We start from the raw sequence: 14,015 nt of genomic DNA on the forward strand, positions 1-14,015 counted from the left end.
TAATGAGGAGACAGCCTGGAAGATCTGATACAGGAGGGAAATTTTTCTTTGTATATACCCAGCATGAAAAGTTTTTTTTCTTAACTTATACATGCATTATTTTTTCAAATTAAAAAATAAACTAAAAACTAAAAATGGAGAGGGGTGCCTACGTGGCTCAGTCAGTTGAGTGTCCAACTCTTGGTTTTGGCTCAGGTCATGATCTCTCTGTTTCATGGGTTTGAGACCTGCATCGGGCTCTGAGCTAACAGTGTGGAGCCTGCTTGGAATTTTTGCCTCCCTCTCTTTCTGTTCCTCCCTGACCTACATTTTCTCTGTCTCTTAAAATAAATAAATAAACTTAAAAAAAAAAAAACCTAAAAATTAAGGGATGCCTAGGTGGCTCGGGTGATTAGGTGTCCAACTTCAGCTCAGGTCACGATCTGAAGATTTGTGGGTTTGAGCTCTGCATTGGGCTCTCCACTCTCAACTCAGAGCCTGCTCAGATCCTCTGTCTCCCTCTCTCTCTCTGTCCCTCCCCCACTCTTGCTTTCTCTCTCAAAAATAAACATTTTTAAAAAGTCTAAAAATGGGATACCCGGGTAGCTCAGTTGGTTAAACATCTGATTTTGGCTCACGTTATGATCTCACAGTTCGTGGGTTCCAGACCCGCGTCGGGCTCTGGGCTGACAGCTCAGAGCCTGGAGCCTGCTTCAAATTCTGTGTCTCCCTCTTTCTCTGCCCGCCCCCCTACTCATGCTCTGTCTCTCGAAAATAAATAAAACGTTAAAATAAATAAATAAATAAATAAGCCCTAAAAATTAAGACACACATATGTACATGCATGCTTAACAAAAAAGGAACTAGGAAGTTATAGTATCTCCAGCAATTTTTAGTGATTTGCCTCTTCTCTTTACTTTTAGGAATTCTCCAATTTTTCTACAATGAGAACGCGTTGCTTTATGTTTTTCAAAGTTTGAAAAATAACGCAGGCATAATGACTCTCATCTTGCCTGCTGATGGGGTGTTGTGAGGGTTATATGTCTAAAAATTTAAACAAGATCTAAACCGCAGGGAGAGCACTCCAGGCAAAAGTCCTCACCAGAGGCTTTTCTTGCACCTCTAGAAAAGAGGTGGGAAATCTCCATTCAAGATTGGAGAGACTGTGTTGGGGGGCGGGGGGGGGGAGGATTTGGGATCTATGATATATCATCAAATATAAGATGTCATCAAATGTTAACTCCATCATTATGTTCCACTAAGAAAGAAGAAAAAATTGGCCATCTATGTCACATCTACCCATTATACAATGCATCTGGCTTTCTGGGATGTTAAAGACGAAAAATATTTATCTTGGATCAATGACACAGTACCTGTACATCTCTCTCTGAGGTGGGTGGACCACTTAAGCAAAACCATTCACCTCCGTCCCCTAACACCTCCTTCTCCGGTCTATCAAATCAGTCACCGAGTCCTGTCTTTTCCACTCCTGATGCCACCTGCCTCTTTATCTCTCACCTGGACCAGTGCGCTAGCTTCCTACAGAGCCTGCTCATCTTACCCCTTCAATCCATTATTCATGCTGCAGTCAGAGTGATCATCTTATGCCCCTGCTGAAACATTTCCACTGGCTGCTTACCCGCAGGGTGAGGTCTGTTTAACTTGGCATTCGATTTTTTGTGACCTGGCTTCTGCCTGCCATTTTAGTCTCTTGGCACTTCCTCCAAATGAAATTACTTGCTGCTTCCCCAAAGCGCCATATGTTTTTTCAAGCCTCCCGTTCTTTGCACCAGCTGTTTTCTATGCTTGGACTACTCTTCCTCCACAAGTATTTATTGAACAAGTAGTAAGTGCCGGGAGTTGAAAATAGAAGGGTGAGCAAGGCAGGCGCGAGCCCAGCCTTCACAGAAGCCGTTGGGAGAAAGTGACAAAAATGTAAACATATAATTATCAGTTGTAAGGACACATGTTGGGTATTTGTAAAGGTTTGTTGAAAAATGGCAACCACAGTCTCAGAAAGTTTAGGACTTGCATCGGGCCCGGGAGGCAGTCTGAAAATAATCCACCTGTGATTACCTAGGTGACTTTGGGGAACTGGCAAGCGGAGTCTGCACCTCTGTGAAGTGGAAAAATGCCCGCCTCATAGGATTTCTGGGAGGATTTAGTATGAGATACATATGATCGCGTGGTTCTGCCGGACCGGAGGGCCCCTCCCCCACGAGGCCCTAAGGCCCACTCGCTCTGCAGCTCGGGTCCCCACCCCAAGAGGCGGCGGGCAGGACAAGGAGTGCCCCACGCCGCGCGTGCCGGGAGCGCGCCCCCGACCGTCGGGGGGCCGAGGGCGGGGCAGGGGCCGCGGGCGACCGACACCCGGGGTGGGGAGCAGCGCTCCGCCCCATCTCCCCACTTTGGGGGACAACCCCCCTCGCTCACTCCCGCCTCCGCCCCTGAATCACGGGGGGGCGGGGCCGTGACCCATTCATGCCGGGAATCGGATCCAGATGTTCCCGCGGCGCGTGCAGCTGCATCCTTGCCTTTTTTGGCAAAAAACGTGCGGCCCCGAGCGGATCCCGGGCCGCCTCCGCTAATCCTCGGGAAGAGGGGGAAGGGGGCTGAGGGTCTGGGCCCAGACTGGGAATCCGCACCGGGTGCTCAGCGGGATTTGGGAAGAGCTGCCAGTGGAGGGGGGCGGTTTGTACAGGATGGGGAACCCGCTGCCAACTCCGCTCCCGTCCGGGACCTCCCCCAAGCCCCCTCCCTTCCCCACCCGGAGGAAAAAGTCCTTCGCCAGCAGAGGGGAGGTTGGCGGAGCCTGAGGTGGACAGTAGCAGCGGCGGGATCCCCGTTCTCCGGAGGTTTCCCATCCCAGCAGCTTCCTCCTCTGCCCTGCACGGAGGAGGTCTGGAAAAGCCTCAGAGCCTCCCTGTCTGCCAGGGAACCTTCCTCCCCCGCCCCCCCCCCCACCCCCCGCCAAACCCAGACAAACACACAGAGGCCTTCGCTTCCTCACACTGCTTTATTGCAGAATCTGGAAGGGCGGGGTGAGCCAGTCCCACCCCCTCTGCCCATCTCCGGGCAGAATGGAGCTCAAATGAAAGGAGAAAACACTCGACAGATACCGGATGGGCAAAACCCTGTGCTCTAGGACCCCTTTAAAGTGTGAACGCCTGTTTTGCTGTCCAGAGAGCCCCAGCCCCGAGGCTAGATTGGGATGACGGTGGGGAGGGTCAAACCTGAATACAGCCCACTTTTGAGGACTTCTCAGGCACCCACAGAGGACCTAACGTCTCAGGAAAGAAGTCTAGATCAAAGGGGGCCTGGGCCCCCGAGTCCAGGTTTGGACGGCTGGGTCTAGAGCCCTGATTTGGGGAGAGGGCTTGGGATCTGGGAACCCAGACTGTAGGGGGAGTCTAGGTTGGCAGAGGGGATTTGAATCATGGAGGCTCCATAAGAGCCCAGGTTTGGGAGCCCTGGGTCAGGGAGTACCGGTTTGGGATGTGGGAGCAGGGAGGCTGAATCCTGGAGCCCAGGAGGAGCCCCAATTTGGGGGTGGGGGGTGGGGCTGGGTCCCAAAGGTGGTTTGGAAAAGGAGCCTTAGTCCTGGAGCCCTGGTTTGGGAGGCCCTGGGCCCAGGAGTCCTGGCTCAGGGCCCTGCCTGGCTGCAGCCCTGGCACAGTACTTGGTCTCCATCCGGCACGAAGCCTTGACCCACCAGGGAGGTGGAGCAGCGGGCACAGGAGAAGCAGCTGTGGTGCCAGTGGCGGTCTTCAAAGGACACATACTTGCCTCCACCGAGTCCTGGGGGGAGGCCGGAGGTTAGCTCTGCGGATCCGGAGCGCGGTCCTGTCCCTCAGCCTCACCCAACACCAGATCCCATTCCCTTGCTTGCACCCTACCCGCTCTGTCCTTTGACCTCTGTCCCACCTGTGATGGGGCGCTTGCAGCTGCTGCACTTGGGTGCAAAGAGTTCTCCAAAACAGGCCACGCAGTATGGATCGTCGTCCCGGGAGGTGAACTGTTGCCCTGCCAGGGGCGTCTGGCACCCTGTGCAGACCAGGCATTCTCGATGCCAGGGCTGGTCACGGTATGTCACGCCACCCTGTGTCAGCGTCTACGGGGGCAGCATCTGTCAGTGGGAGGGAGTGGCGGTTCCCACCCCACAACAGAGCCTGGCTCACCCCCACCCCACTGGCCCAGCCCCCACCTTGCTGCAGCGGGCGCAGCGAGGCGCAAACTTGTTCTCATAGCAGGGCACGCAGTAGTGAGCACCCTTGTCGGGCACAAAGGAACGGGAGCCCAGCGGCTGCTCACAGCCACTGCACAGGAAGCAGTGCTCGTGCCACGTCTGGCCTCCATATTCCAGCTTCCGGGACCCTGTGGGGAACAGGGGTCCCACTCAGAGGCTGTGTCCTAAGCTCCTGAGTGCCACCCTCTGCTACCCTCCCGAGGAGGGTCCCCGCTGTTCCCACAGCCTAAGCAGGGTGGCATCCATGCACATGCAGCAGGACCCTGGCCCCATATACGGCACATGCTACCCTCCCCCGAACACTGCACACGCTCGCTGGGCACATGCTAGGCTCCCAGAAACTAGACATGAGGAGTTGGCATAAGCGAAGTCCCCATGTGTACCAGATATGACTGTCTCAGCATACGCCAGGCCTCCGTGTCACAGGCACGATGACTCGGTATACACTAAGCCCTTATATGCCAGACGTGATGGTTTGAGCACACCACAACGATCCTACATATACTAGCCAAGCAAGTCTTTGCCCACACAGAATTCTAATGCCCCGGACGTGATCGATCAGTACACGCTAAGCCTTGACATGTCCTAACAATGTCATGCTCCACACGTCCTCAAGCCTCACATAACTATGAGGCATGCGGGTTACCACACACGTGAAGCCCTCTGTTTATCTGCTTCTGCACACACCAAGCCCCAATGCACTGAACATGATGGTCTCCTTGCACTTCTTGCTTCTGCATGTACCACACGTGCAGGCGCTCATACGTGCTAAGCGCCCCGGCGTGTACCAAGCCTGTCCGTCTGCCCATACACGGTCAACTCACAGGCGCGTAGCAGGCCTGCTGGTGCGGCACACGCCAAACCCTCAGGAATGTACCAAGCTTGTCCGTTCTTGTACATGCTCCGCTTTCGTGTGTACAGCTGGGTATGCCAGTCCCCGTGCATGCTAACCTCCCGGGAGCACACGGGCATGACCCATCCTGTATACACTGAATTTCCAGAAAGATGCTGTGTGTGCAGGTGTTAAGCATAGTCAGCCTCCACATACGCACCATACATGCACCAGTCCCTTGTGTGTGCAAGAACCCTACCCAGATGCAGGCACCTGGTCCCACACACGGCGAGCCCCCCAGGGGACGTACCAGGCATGACGGGCTCCCCGCAGGCGGAGCACTGCGACGAGAAGGCGCTGCAGTAGCAGTCATTGCAGAGCAGCTCCCCGTCCTGGCAAGTGAAGGGCTCATCGGCCAGTGAGCGCTGGCAGCGGCAGCAGCGGAAGCAGCCCTCGTGGAAGTGGCGGTCTTCGTAGAACAGCTCCTGCGGGGCGTGTGGCAAGGGACACTGGCACCTTTGCCCCCTCCGCCAGCCTCCACCCACTCCTTGCCCTGTCAGGTCCAGTCCTTACCCTTGAGTCATGCCCGATAAGCTGCTGGCACTCAGCACACGTGTTAGCGAAGGTATTGTCATAGCAGGGCACACAGTAGGGGCCGTCGTCCGTCTGGATGTATTTGCGGCCATACAGGGACTCGCTGCATTTCGCACAGTCAAAGGACTCGCTCATGGTGGCTATGAGTGCGCCCTGCCAGGGGCAAAAGGTGGGGCGTGGGTCACCCAGAGGGGCTGTGACTCAGCCCTTTGTAAAAGCCTTTTGCAAGAGACCAGGCATAAGAAATGCCAGGTCAGAACAGGTGGTGAAGAGGAAGGGCTGCTTCTGGAAACCGAGGAGTCTGGCACATTTGTTCTCTTTCTTTTTTGTTTTTAACGTTTATTTTTTTGAGGGAGAGAAAGCGTGCAGGTGTGCACGCGCGCGCGTGCGCGCACACACACGCACACACGCACATACACACACGCACGAGCAGGGGAGGGGCACAGAGAGGGAGACACAAAATCCAAAGCAGGCTCCAGGCTGAACTGTCAGCACAGAACCCGACGTGGGGCTCGAACCCATGAACTGCGAGATCATGACCTGAGTCAAAGTCTGACGCTCAACCAACTGAGCCACCCAGGCGTCCCTCTTTTTTTTTTTTTTTTTTAACCAATTAATTATTTGAGAAAGAGAGAGAGGGAGAGAGAGAGCACGCACAGGAGCGGGGGTGGGGGGAGAAGGGCAGGGGGATATAGATAATCTCGAGCAGGTTCCACACTCAGCGAGGAGCCAGATGCGGGGCTCGATCCCATGATCCCGTGATCAGGGATCAAAATAAAGAATAGGACACTCAACTACCCAGGCACCCCCTGCATGTTTATTTCTGCATTTAATGGGGGTTCGGGGCGGGGAGAGGAGGGAGAGAAGGGGTCAGGAAAAAAAATCAGGAAGCAGAAGTTGTTTTCTTATCTGGGCCCTGGCAGATCTGGGGGGAGGGGGCTTTTCCTGGGTCAGTGACTCATTTCCTGCCCCAGCCTGAGTGTAGCTTCCACTGTTCCTACTGTCCCTGAGGGGACAACAGCAGGGGCAGGGAGCCACCCCACTCTATATCCCATATAAACAGCACCCCCACCCTCTCTTGACTCCCAGGAAGGAGCCCTAGCGACATGGAAAAAGGAACCTCTAGCCAGAGCTCCGGAGTGAGGAGCATAGGGACATGAATGGGGTGTGTAGAAGGATGTTGGGTCGCGAATGGCGGAGGTGGAAGTCACCTCGGGCCTCCCTCCTGCAGAATCAGCCCAAGCAAGGACTTGAGAGGCTCAGCCTAGGTTTAAGCAGGAAGGAAGTCCTGCAAGCTGGACACAGCCAAGCTTCCCCAGCTGGACCCTCTGCCCTCACCCCCCCTCCGGCCCCTGCGGGGTCTCTGGTCACACCAGCCTGGGCAGCCTTGGCCTGCAACATATGCAGCAGCTGTGGCAGCGCAGATGGCCAGATGTCAGGTTTGACCAACAACAGGGGAGAGAAGAAGGAACGGAGATGCCAGGGGAGGGAGAGGTAAACTGAAGATGGAGGTTATGCAGCGTGCCCCCTGCCATCTCCGACGGGGGCATCCGCTCCTGGCAGTTCTTTCCATCCCCTGGGGTCATTACTTCCCACCCCCTGCCTCTGGGAGAAACAGCCTCTCCCCAGCTTTTCTGGTTTCTAAGGGTTTGGGGCAGGGGGAGTGGAGGGTGAGAGTGGGAGTCACAGGAGACACTTTCTCCCCAATCAGGCCCCCTCTCGGGTGGGGAGTCAGGCAGGGGGGAGCCCTGAGAGCTGCTGCTGCAGACACCCAGCCCCCACCAAACCTCAGACACTTTCCATTTTCTCAGGAACAAAGCATGTTTGTGGGATGAGGTCATACACACAGCTGCCTCTGGAACAGGAGCATGGGGAGTGTGGGGGGGGTAGGGAAGTGGGGTTCTCAGTCCCTTCTGCTGCCCCTGACTCGTCTCGAGCCCCAGATTCAGAGCTCCCCACCCCCAGCCTCCTCCATCATGAAGTCTGCTCTCTAAGGGCTTGGATCCTAGGGTGGGTGGAGAGGAACTACCAGGACTCAGAGGAAGGGGATGTTCCCACAGCTTCAGAGGAGCCTGGGGAGGACAAAGGAACCCACCAAACCCACTACCCCCTCCCCCCATTCACCCCAGTAACTGGCAGTCCCCAGAGCCTGCCCAGGCTCAAGTGGAGGAGGGAAAGACCTCCTCTTCTCAGCCACCCCCAGTGGGAAATTCTGGCCAAGAAGTACTGCTCTGGCTTGGAGTTCAGACTCCAGGCGCCAGCAAATGCCCCAAGCCTGGAGGGCCTGGCTCTTGAAGGGATGGTTTGTGAACTCAAAACTGCCCTTCTGTACAATGGGGGGGGGGCACAAAGTTTGTATCCAGGGCCAGGCCATGAGGCCTCCAGGGGCTGGGGTCTTCAGAGAAGTGACTCCTGGGGCAGAGTTGTGCTATAGGGTAGAGCATAGCCCTCTTTCTCAGTCCGCTCCCTACCAGTCGGGCCTGGGTTTCCTCTGGCCCAACATCTGAGTGTCGTCTGGGCTGTCAGCCACTGGGCAGCAGGGGGCCACACAGGTGGAGTGTGGCTACGGTCTGTCCAGGGGTGCCCTGGGTCTTTTCCTTCCTTCCTGGCTTGGCCCACAGCAGCCATCACCTTCCCAGGCCCAGGCTAGCTCTGGGGCCATCCCCTGGGATGCAGTCACCACTCTGAGACAGGGGCACCCCAAATAGGGTATGAGCATGGCTTCTGTTTCCTTCCCAGAATTCCCTAGTCCCTAGTCCGTCCAGCTGGGCTTTAATGAGGACAGTGAAGGGCACTATCAAGGCCCACCTGTCCCTGCCCATCCCCCTTCCTCCCCATCTCCCTCCCACTTTCCCTGGCAGGGCTAAGGGAGCTTAGCCCTTAGGAAGAGAGCCAATCTTATTTTCCTTCATGGCTAGTGTGTGTGTGTGTGTGTGTGTGTGTGTGTGCGCGCGCGCGCGCGTGTGCACGCTCGAGCACAGGGTAGACTGCTCAGTCTGCCAGATGGCTCTCAGCCCCTGCTCCCACCAATATGCACATGCACACACACACACACACACACACACTTCACTCCTACACCTGACCCAGACACACACGTCTGGCACCTCCCAGAGCTCAGAATGGCTGTGGCATGTAGTGATAGAGGCCCAAATGTGGCATGTGGATCTGAATCCTGACTTGTTGTTCACTTACTATTTGGGTGATCTTGGGCAAGTCACTGAAGCTCCTGGGCCTATTTTCTTATCTAAGACTACCTCCTACTCCTGGGGTTGTCGTTAGGCTTAAATGTTGGTGCTTGGAAAGCACCTGGCAAAAAGTGAATAGTCGGTAAATGGTAGCCATCGGTGTTTTTATTATTAGCCCCCTCACTCACACTGGGGTCAGTCAAGTTTCTGAGCCAGGCCTGGGTCAGGGAGCTGGCCTGGGTTTTGATCTGGACATTCCCAGGGTAAACCCAGGGAGAGAACAAAGAGGGACCCCCCCCCCCCACCAACTTCCAGTTCTGCTGGGGGAAGCAAAGAGGCCCAGGTTATGGGGCTGGCTGAGGAGGTCAGCGGGGCCAGCCTGATCCCAGTGAGCGTAACTCACACACGTACGCAGGTGTTCACACAAAGTGTGGCCTCTCACAAAGTGCAACCCCAGCCACCACTTCACTGGATCTCACAAAAGGCAGGCAGGCTAGGGTACCATCCCCATCTTACAGTTGAGTACAGAAACCGGCTACAAGCCAGGCCCAAGGTCACTCAGGTCTCAGAGAGGCCAGGTTCCCTGCTTTCCAGCCTGGAGCCCTTTCCTGTTTGTCTCTCTAAAAATGCTGCAGTGGTGGTAAAGAGGGTGGTCAACATTAAGAGCAGGGACACAGGAGATACTTGGTGACATCACTAGCACAGGAGCCTGACTCTTCTTCCCAGCTGCTAACCCCGCGATTGGAAGACAACCAGAAGCCCTTCCAACTACCCATGCCAACCCCTCAACTCTCCCCCGCCCCCACCTCCACCCTATACTGTCCAGGAGGACCCTGGCGAGGCCCCGCAGCTGTGAGTCAGGATCAGCTCAGACCCCTCCCCCCCCAAGTCCCAGGAACTGACAGGAGATTTAAGGGGAGAAACCTAACTCTCCTCACCCCCCACATCCTGCTATCAGGCACCAACCCCAAACTCTCCCTTCTCCCCTCCCCTCCCCCCATGGGGCCTGGGAGTCAGAGCAGTTTAGGGGAAGGGGGGGGGTGGGAAGCAGGATCCAGCAGCTGCTCTGGGGACGGGAGAGGAACAGTTCATTCACCCCGGATCCCCCAGGGCTGAAGCAGTGCGTCCAAGATTTGAGTTTAAAAATAAGTTGGGGCTGTCTTGGTGTATGCCTGGGGCTCCTTTTTGATCTCAGTCTGTCTCAGGTCCTCTGCCTCACAGGGGCTTGGCTGGCCCACAGTTTCTGTTTCTCCACATCCTTGCTTCCCAGTCTTTTCAGGCCTGAGTCTCTCCAGGTCTGACCCAAGCTGTCAGTGCACCTCCGTCAGAGCCAGCTCTGTCCCACTCAGCATGTCTGTGTCTCTGCACACTTCAGCTGTCTTTATGTTTTGGGTGGGCTAGTCATCTTGCAAGGGCCCGGCTCTGCGGATTTCTACCTCTGTACACCCAAGTCTTGGTATCTGAGGGTCTCCTAGGGGTTCCCACCCCACCCCTTCTCTCTCTCTTAACATCTCTGTTCCTAAGTGTCTCTGTCTCCAGTTTCTGGACTTCTCTATAGGCCTCACAGAGGCTGATCTACCACAAGGCTAAAGAAGCTTAGGCTTCAAGGGCCCCTTACTTGTCCAGGACCCTGCAAGGCCCTGGGAAGGGCGCTACAGCGTGTTCACTGGGATCACTGTATGCTTCTCCCTCAAATGCTCCGTTCCACAAAACCTGGGTCCCTCCCTATGCCTCCGGTCGGCTCTCGGTGACTCTACGCCCAAGTCTCTGTCCCTGCTTCGGGCATCCCTGAGCCTCCCCCTATCTAAGCCTATCGCTCGTATCCCTGTCTCGCTCTCGCTCTCGCTCCACCGGCCTTTCTGGGAGCCTCAGTTTCTCGAACCCTCTCGGTCCCTCGCTCGACTCTGGCTTCTCCGTTTCAAACTTGGCCCCCTCCCCCCGCCAAGTCTCGAAGCAGCCCCCGCCCGGCCGCCGGGCGGCCGGGATCCGTGCGATCCGGGGGGGCGCCCTCCGGGGCTCAGCGCCCCCGCGCCTCCCGCTCCAAGCGCGTCCCCAGGTTATCGCGGCCGGACCCGGGCGGGGGGCGGGGGCCGGGGCCCAGAGCGGGGATTCGGCGCCGGGCACGGCGGGGAGCTCACCTCGAAGCGGGCGGCGGGAGCGGGGAAGCCGGGCCGCGCGTCCCTCGGCGGCGGCTCGTACCTGCGGGCCGGGCCGAGCGGGGGCCGAGCGCGCCGCCGGTGAGGGTGCCGGCTGCACACGGACTGTGTGGGCGAGTGGGAGCTCGGCCCCAACCCCTCCCCGAGGAAGTGCGCGCGGGGCCCGCCCCGCCCGGACCCCGCCTCCGGCCGCCCCTGCCCGCAGAGTGCGGACCCCGCCCCGGCCCCGCATCCCGCAGGCTGGGGGCCAGACCCCGCCCACACCTCCTCTTTGGGCCGGATCCCGCCCCAGGGCCCCTCGGCCCGCCCAGTCTAACCTGGCTCTCCCTACCTCCCCGGGCCGCCAGGACCCCGCCCCCGTCCCCTCCCTGCTTTCTCTGTCCTCACTCCCAGCCTCCCCCACGCCTCCCACCAGCAGCCAGCGGGAGACGGCTGTACTCGGTCTCAGGCGAGGGGTACTGGACCCAGCCGAACAAGGTCCACTGGGGGACCAAGAGTCCACATACCATCTTCATGCCCCCCCCCCCCAGCTTACCCCCAGGGGTCACACGTAGCCCGAGTTTGTAAAAGAGGACTTCAGCCCGCAAGAGCGGGTGCTTTTGACTGCTGTCATGGCTCTTATTAGTGGGAACCAAGGTGTTCTCAGGAAACAAGGAGTGAAGAGAAGACCCCCAACCCTGGTTAGAGCCTGGACCTTCAAAGGGCTTGATTTCACAACTCTGGGGGGCAAAAACAGAGGTCACCACCTCCTCACCTCCAGCTGTACCCTGGGACAGACGAGCTCCGCCTTGGGTTCGACAATGCCCAGGAATAGTTTTGACCTTTGAGGCCCAGGGGAGACCCTAGCCCTTGGCCCCACGATTTTTGGATTTCTCAGGGAGGGGTGTGAGGAGTGTGCAGGGATGGGGCACTGCAGGCAGCAGTGTGGAGGCAAGTGGAGGGAACCACCCAGTGTGGAGGGAAGTGGAGGGAACTGTAGAGGTGGGGAGGAGGACTCCCCACCTCTACAGTTTCCAATCCTCTGGCTTCCTCCCTGTGCCTGGGAGGGAGGACTGGCGGCTGCCAGGGACACAAGGCCCCTCCAGGTCCTTGAGGCCACCCCCCCTGGGATCCTCAGGCTTGTCACTAGGCATAAATAGCCTCGATCTGGTAGGATGGGGGAGGGAGGAGGAGGTTCTGCTGTGCTGTTTGGAAAACAAGAGACAACAAACCAACCCTAGAAATAACCTCAGCCTCTAGAGTAAGAGATGCCCACAGAGGCTCTCCCATCCCCCAGGCTGGATCCAGCCAAGCTTTCAGAGCACAGACTCATTCCCTCCCAGGCTGGGGCTCCTGAGTACCTTCCTCTCCCATCTCTGAATCATATGCCCGCCTTCCTGGGTACCAAGTCACCCCCGAGGCCAGGTTTCCTTCCAAAATTAAACCAATTGTTTGTGTATTATTGTGCCTGATGCCTAGACTGTAAGTTGCATGAGGGCAGGGACAGGTTTCTTCTTATTCACTCCTGTATTCCCCATACCTGCTCCAAGGTCTGGCACATAATTAATACCTGATGAAAGAAGGAATGACAGATGCTGCTTCAGTTTCAACTCTCCTCCGCCCCAGTTTGGATCACAGGTACCTGCTATCTGGAGTCCCAGAGGGTGAACAGCCAGCCCATGGGTGCGCCCTTTCTCTGGGTTTTGTCTTGAAGATGTAGAAGACTCCTGGCCCTGGGGAGGGCAGGGAAGATTGCCAGGTTGGAGAGATGACAAGAAGGGGTCTGCTCTGGGGTGAGGGGAGGCAAAGATGAGTAGCCTTCCGAGAGGGAGGGGTTATGACTAAGGAAGGTGTTGGATCAAAGGTAGAGTTGGGGGTCTCTGGTATTTACTCATGGCTTGAATCTCTGCTGAACAGCCTTTATAAGAGCCAGTAATTCCTGAGATCTTTGCACCGATCTCTGCCTAAGCACTTTGCATATATTAGTGTAATTGATTTTCCAACAACGGTATGCAATATATATTTTTTAATATATTTTTAAATATTTATTTTTGAGAGAGAGAGAGAGAGGCAGAATCTGAAGCAGGCTCCAGGCTTTGAACTGTCAACACAGAGCCCGACATGGGGCCTGAACTCATGAACTGCAAGATCATGACTGAGCCTACGTCAGGGGTTCAGCTGACTGAGCCACCCAGGTGCCGCATGAAATATGTATTCTTATACCCATTTTAAGGATGAGAAGATGGAGGTACAGAGAGAGTGAGTTAACTTGCCAAGGGCAACACAGCTACTAATGGCAAAGCCTGGATTCATATCCAGTCAAATGTCAAAGCTCCTTATGCCAAAAGAGCTTAACTGTCAGGCCCTGCAGCCTCTTAAGTCATTCAACTGTATTAAGCCTCAGTCTGCTCATCTGTGAAGAGTAGTGGACTCCCCTGTCTCACAGCATTCTTGTGAGTCTTGAAGGAAGGTACACAGTAGGTATTGAAGAGGTGGGACTCCCGCCCTGCCCAACATATTCCTTCTCATGGTCAGTTGTTAAGTTTCTGCTGCTGGGGCCAGGGATCTGGAAGCCAGAGAAAATTAGATTTCTGACTTGGCTCAGCCTGGGGGAGGGATGCTGGTGTAGGATAGGGGCTTTGTCCTTTCCCCTCCCCATTTCTAGCTCCCGAGTGGGCTCACATTTCTGTTGGTCCAGGAGGACAACGTGCCCCAGGAAGGTCTAGGGATCAGCCACATGGACTCCTTGTTCCCGTTTCCCATCAGTCCACCCCCACCCTCCCTGTAGGGAACAGGTGTATTTGAGCAGAGGCTGGAAGCAGAGCCTGATGGCTGTGTGACTACCCTTGGGTCATACAGTGGGAGCTGGTTGTCTCTTCACCCACCAAGGAGGCCCCCACCCACCCTTTCTTATCTTGTGGTGGAAGGGGGCTTGTTCAGGGTCTCCCAGCCATCTTTCTCCTTGGAAGTGTTTTTAAGACAAGGCGACAGCCTGACAACTGACAACTGACAGGTTTCTCATGGTTTCCTCTGGGTGCTGAATC

At 56.3% G+C, this 14,015-nt stretch overlaps 1 protein-coding gene across 1 annotated transcript; it reads right to left on the minus strand.

The window, feature by feature from the left end:
• Positions 1-2,976: 2,976 nt before the first annotated feature.
• FHL3 (four and a half LIM domains 3) lies at positions 2,977-11,111 on the minus strand. Its single transcript, XM_030324141.1, has 6 exons — positions 10,975-11,111; positions 5,631-5,804; positions 5,368-5,542; positions 4,184-4,353; positions 3,904-4,090; positions 2,977-3,777 (listed from the first exon to the last, which is right to left on the minus strand). The coding sequence occupies exons 2-6, from the start codon at positions 5,784-5,786 to the stop codon at positions 3,623-3,625; spliced, it is 843 nt and encodes a 280-aa protein (XP_030180001.1). The 5' UTR covers positions 5,787-5,804; positions 10,975-11,111; the 3' UTR covers positions 2,977-3,622.
• Between the last annotated feature and the right edge of the window lie 2,904 nt (positions 11,112-14,015).

This window comes from Lynx canadensis, chromosome C1 (assembly GCF_007474595.2).
Source record: "Lynx canadensis isolate LIC74 chromosome C1, mLynCan4.pri.v2, whole genome shotgun sequence".
Classification (NCBI taxonomy): domain Eukaryota; kingdom Metazoa; phylum Chordata; class Mammalia; order Carnivora; family Felidae; genus Lynx; species Lynx canadensis.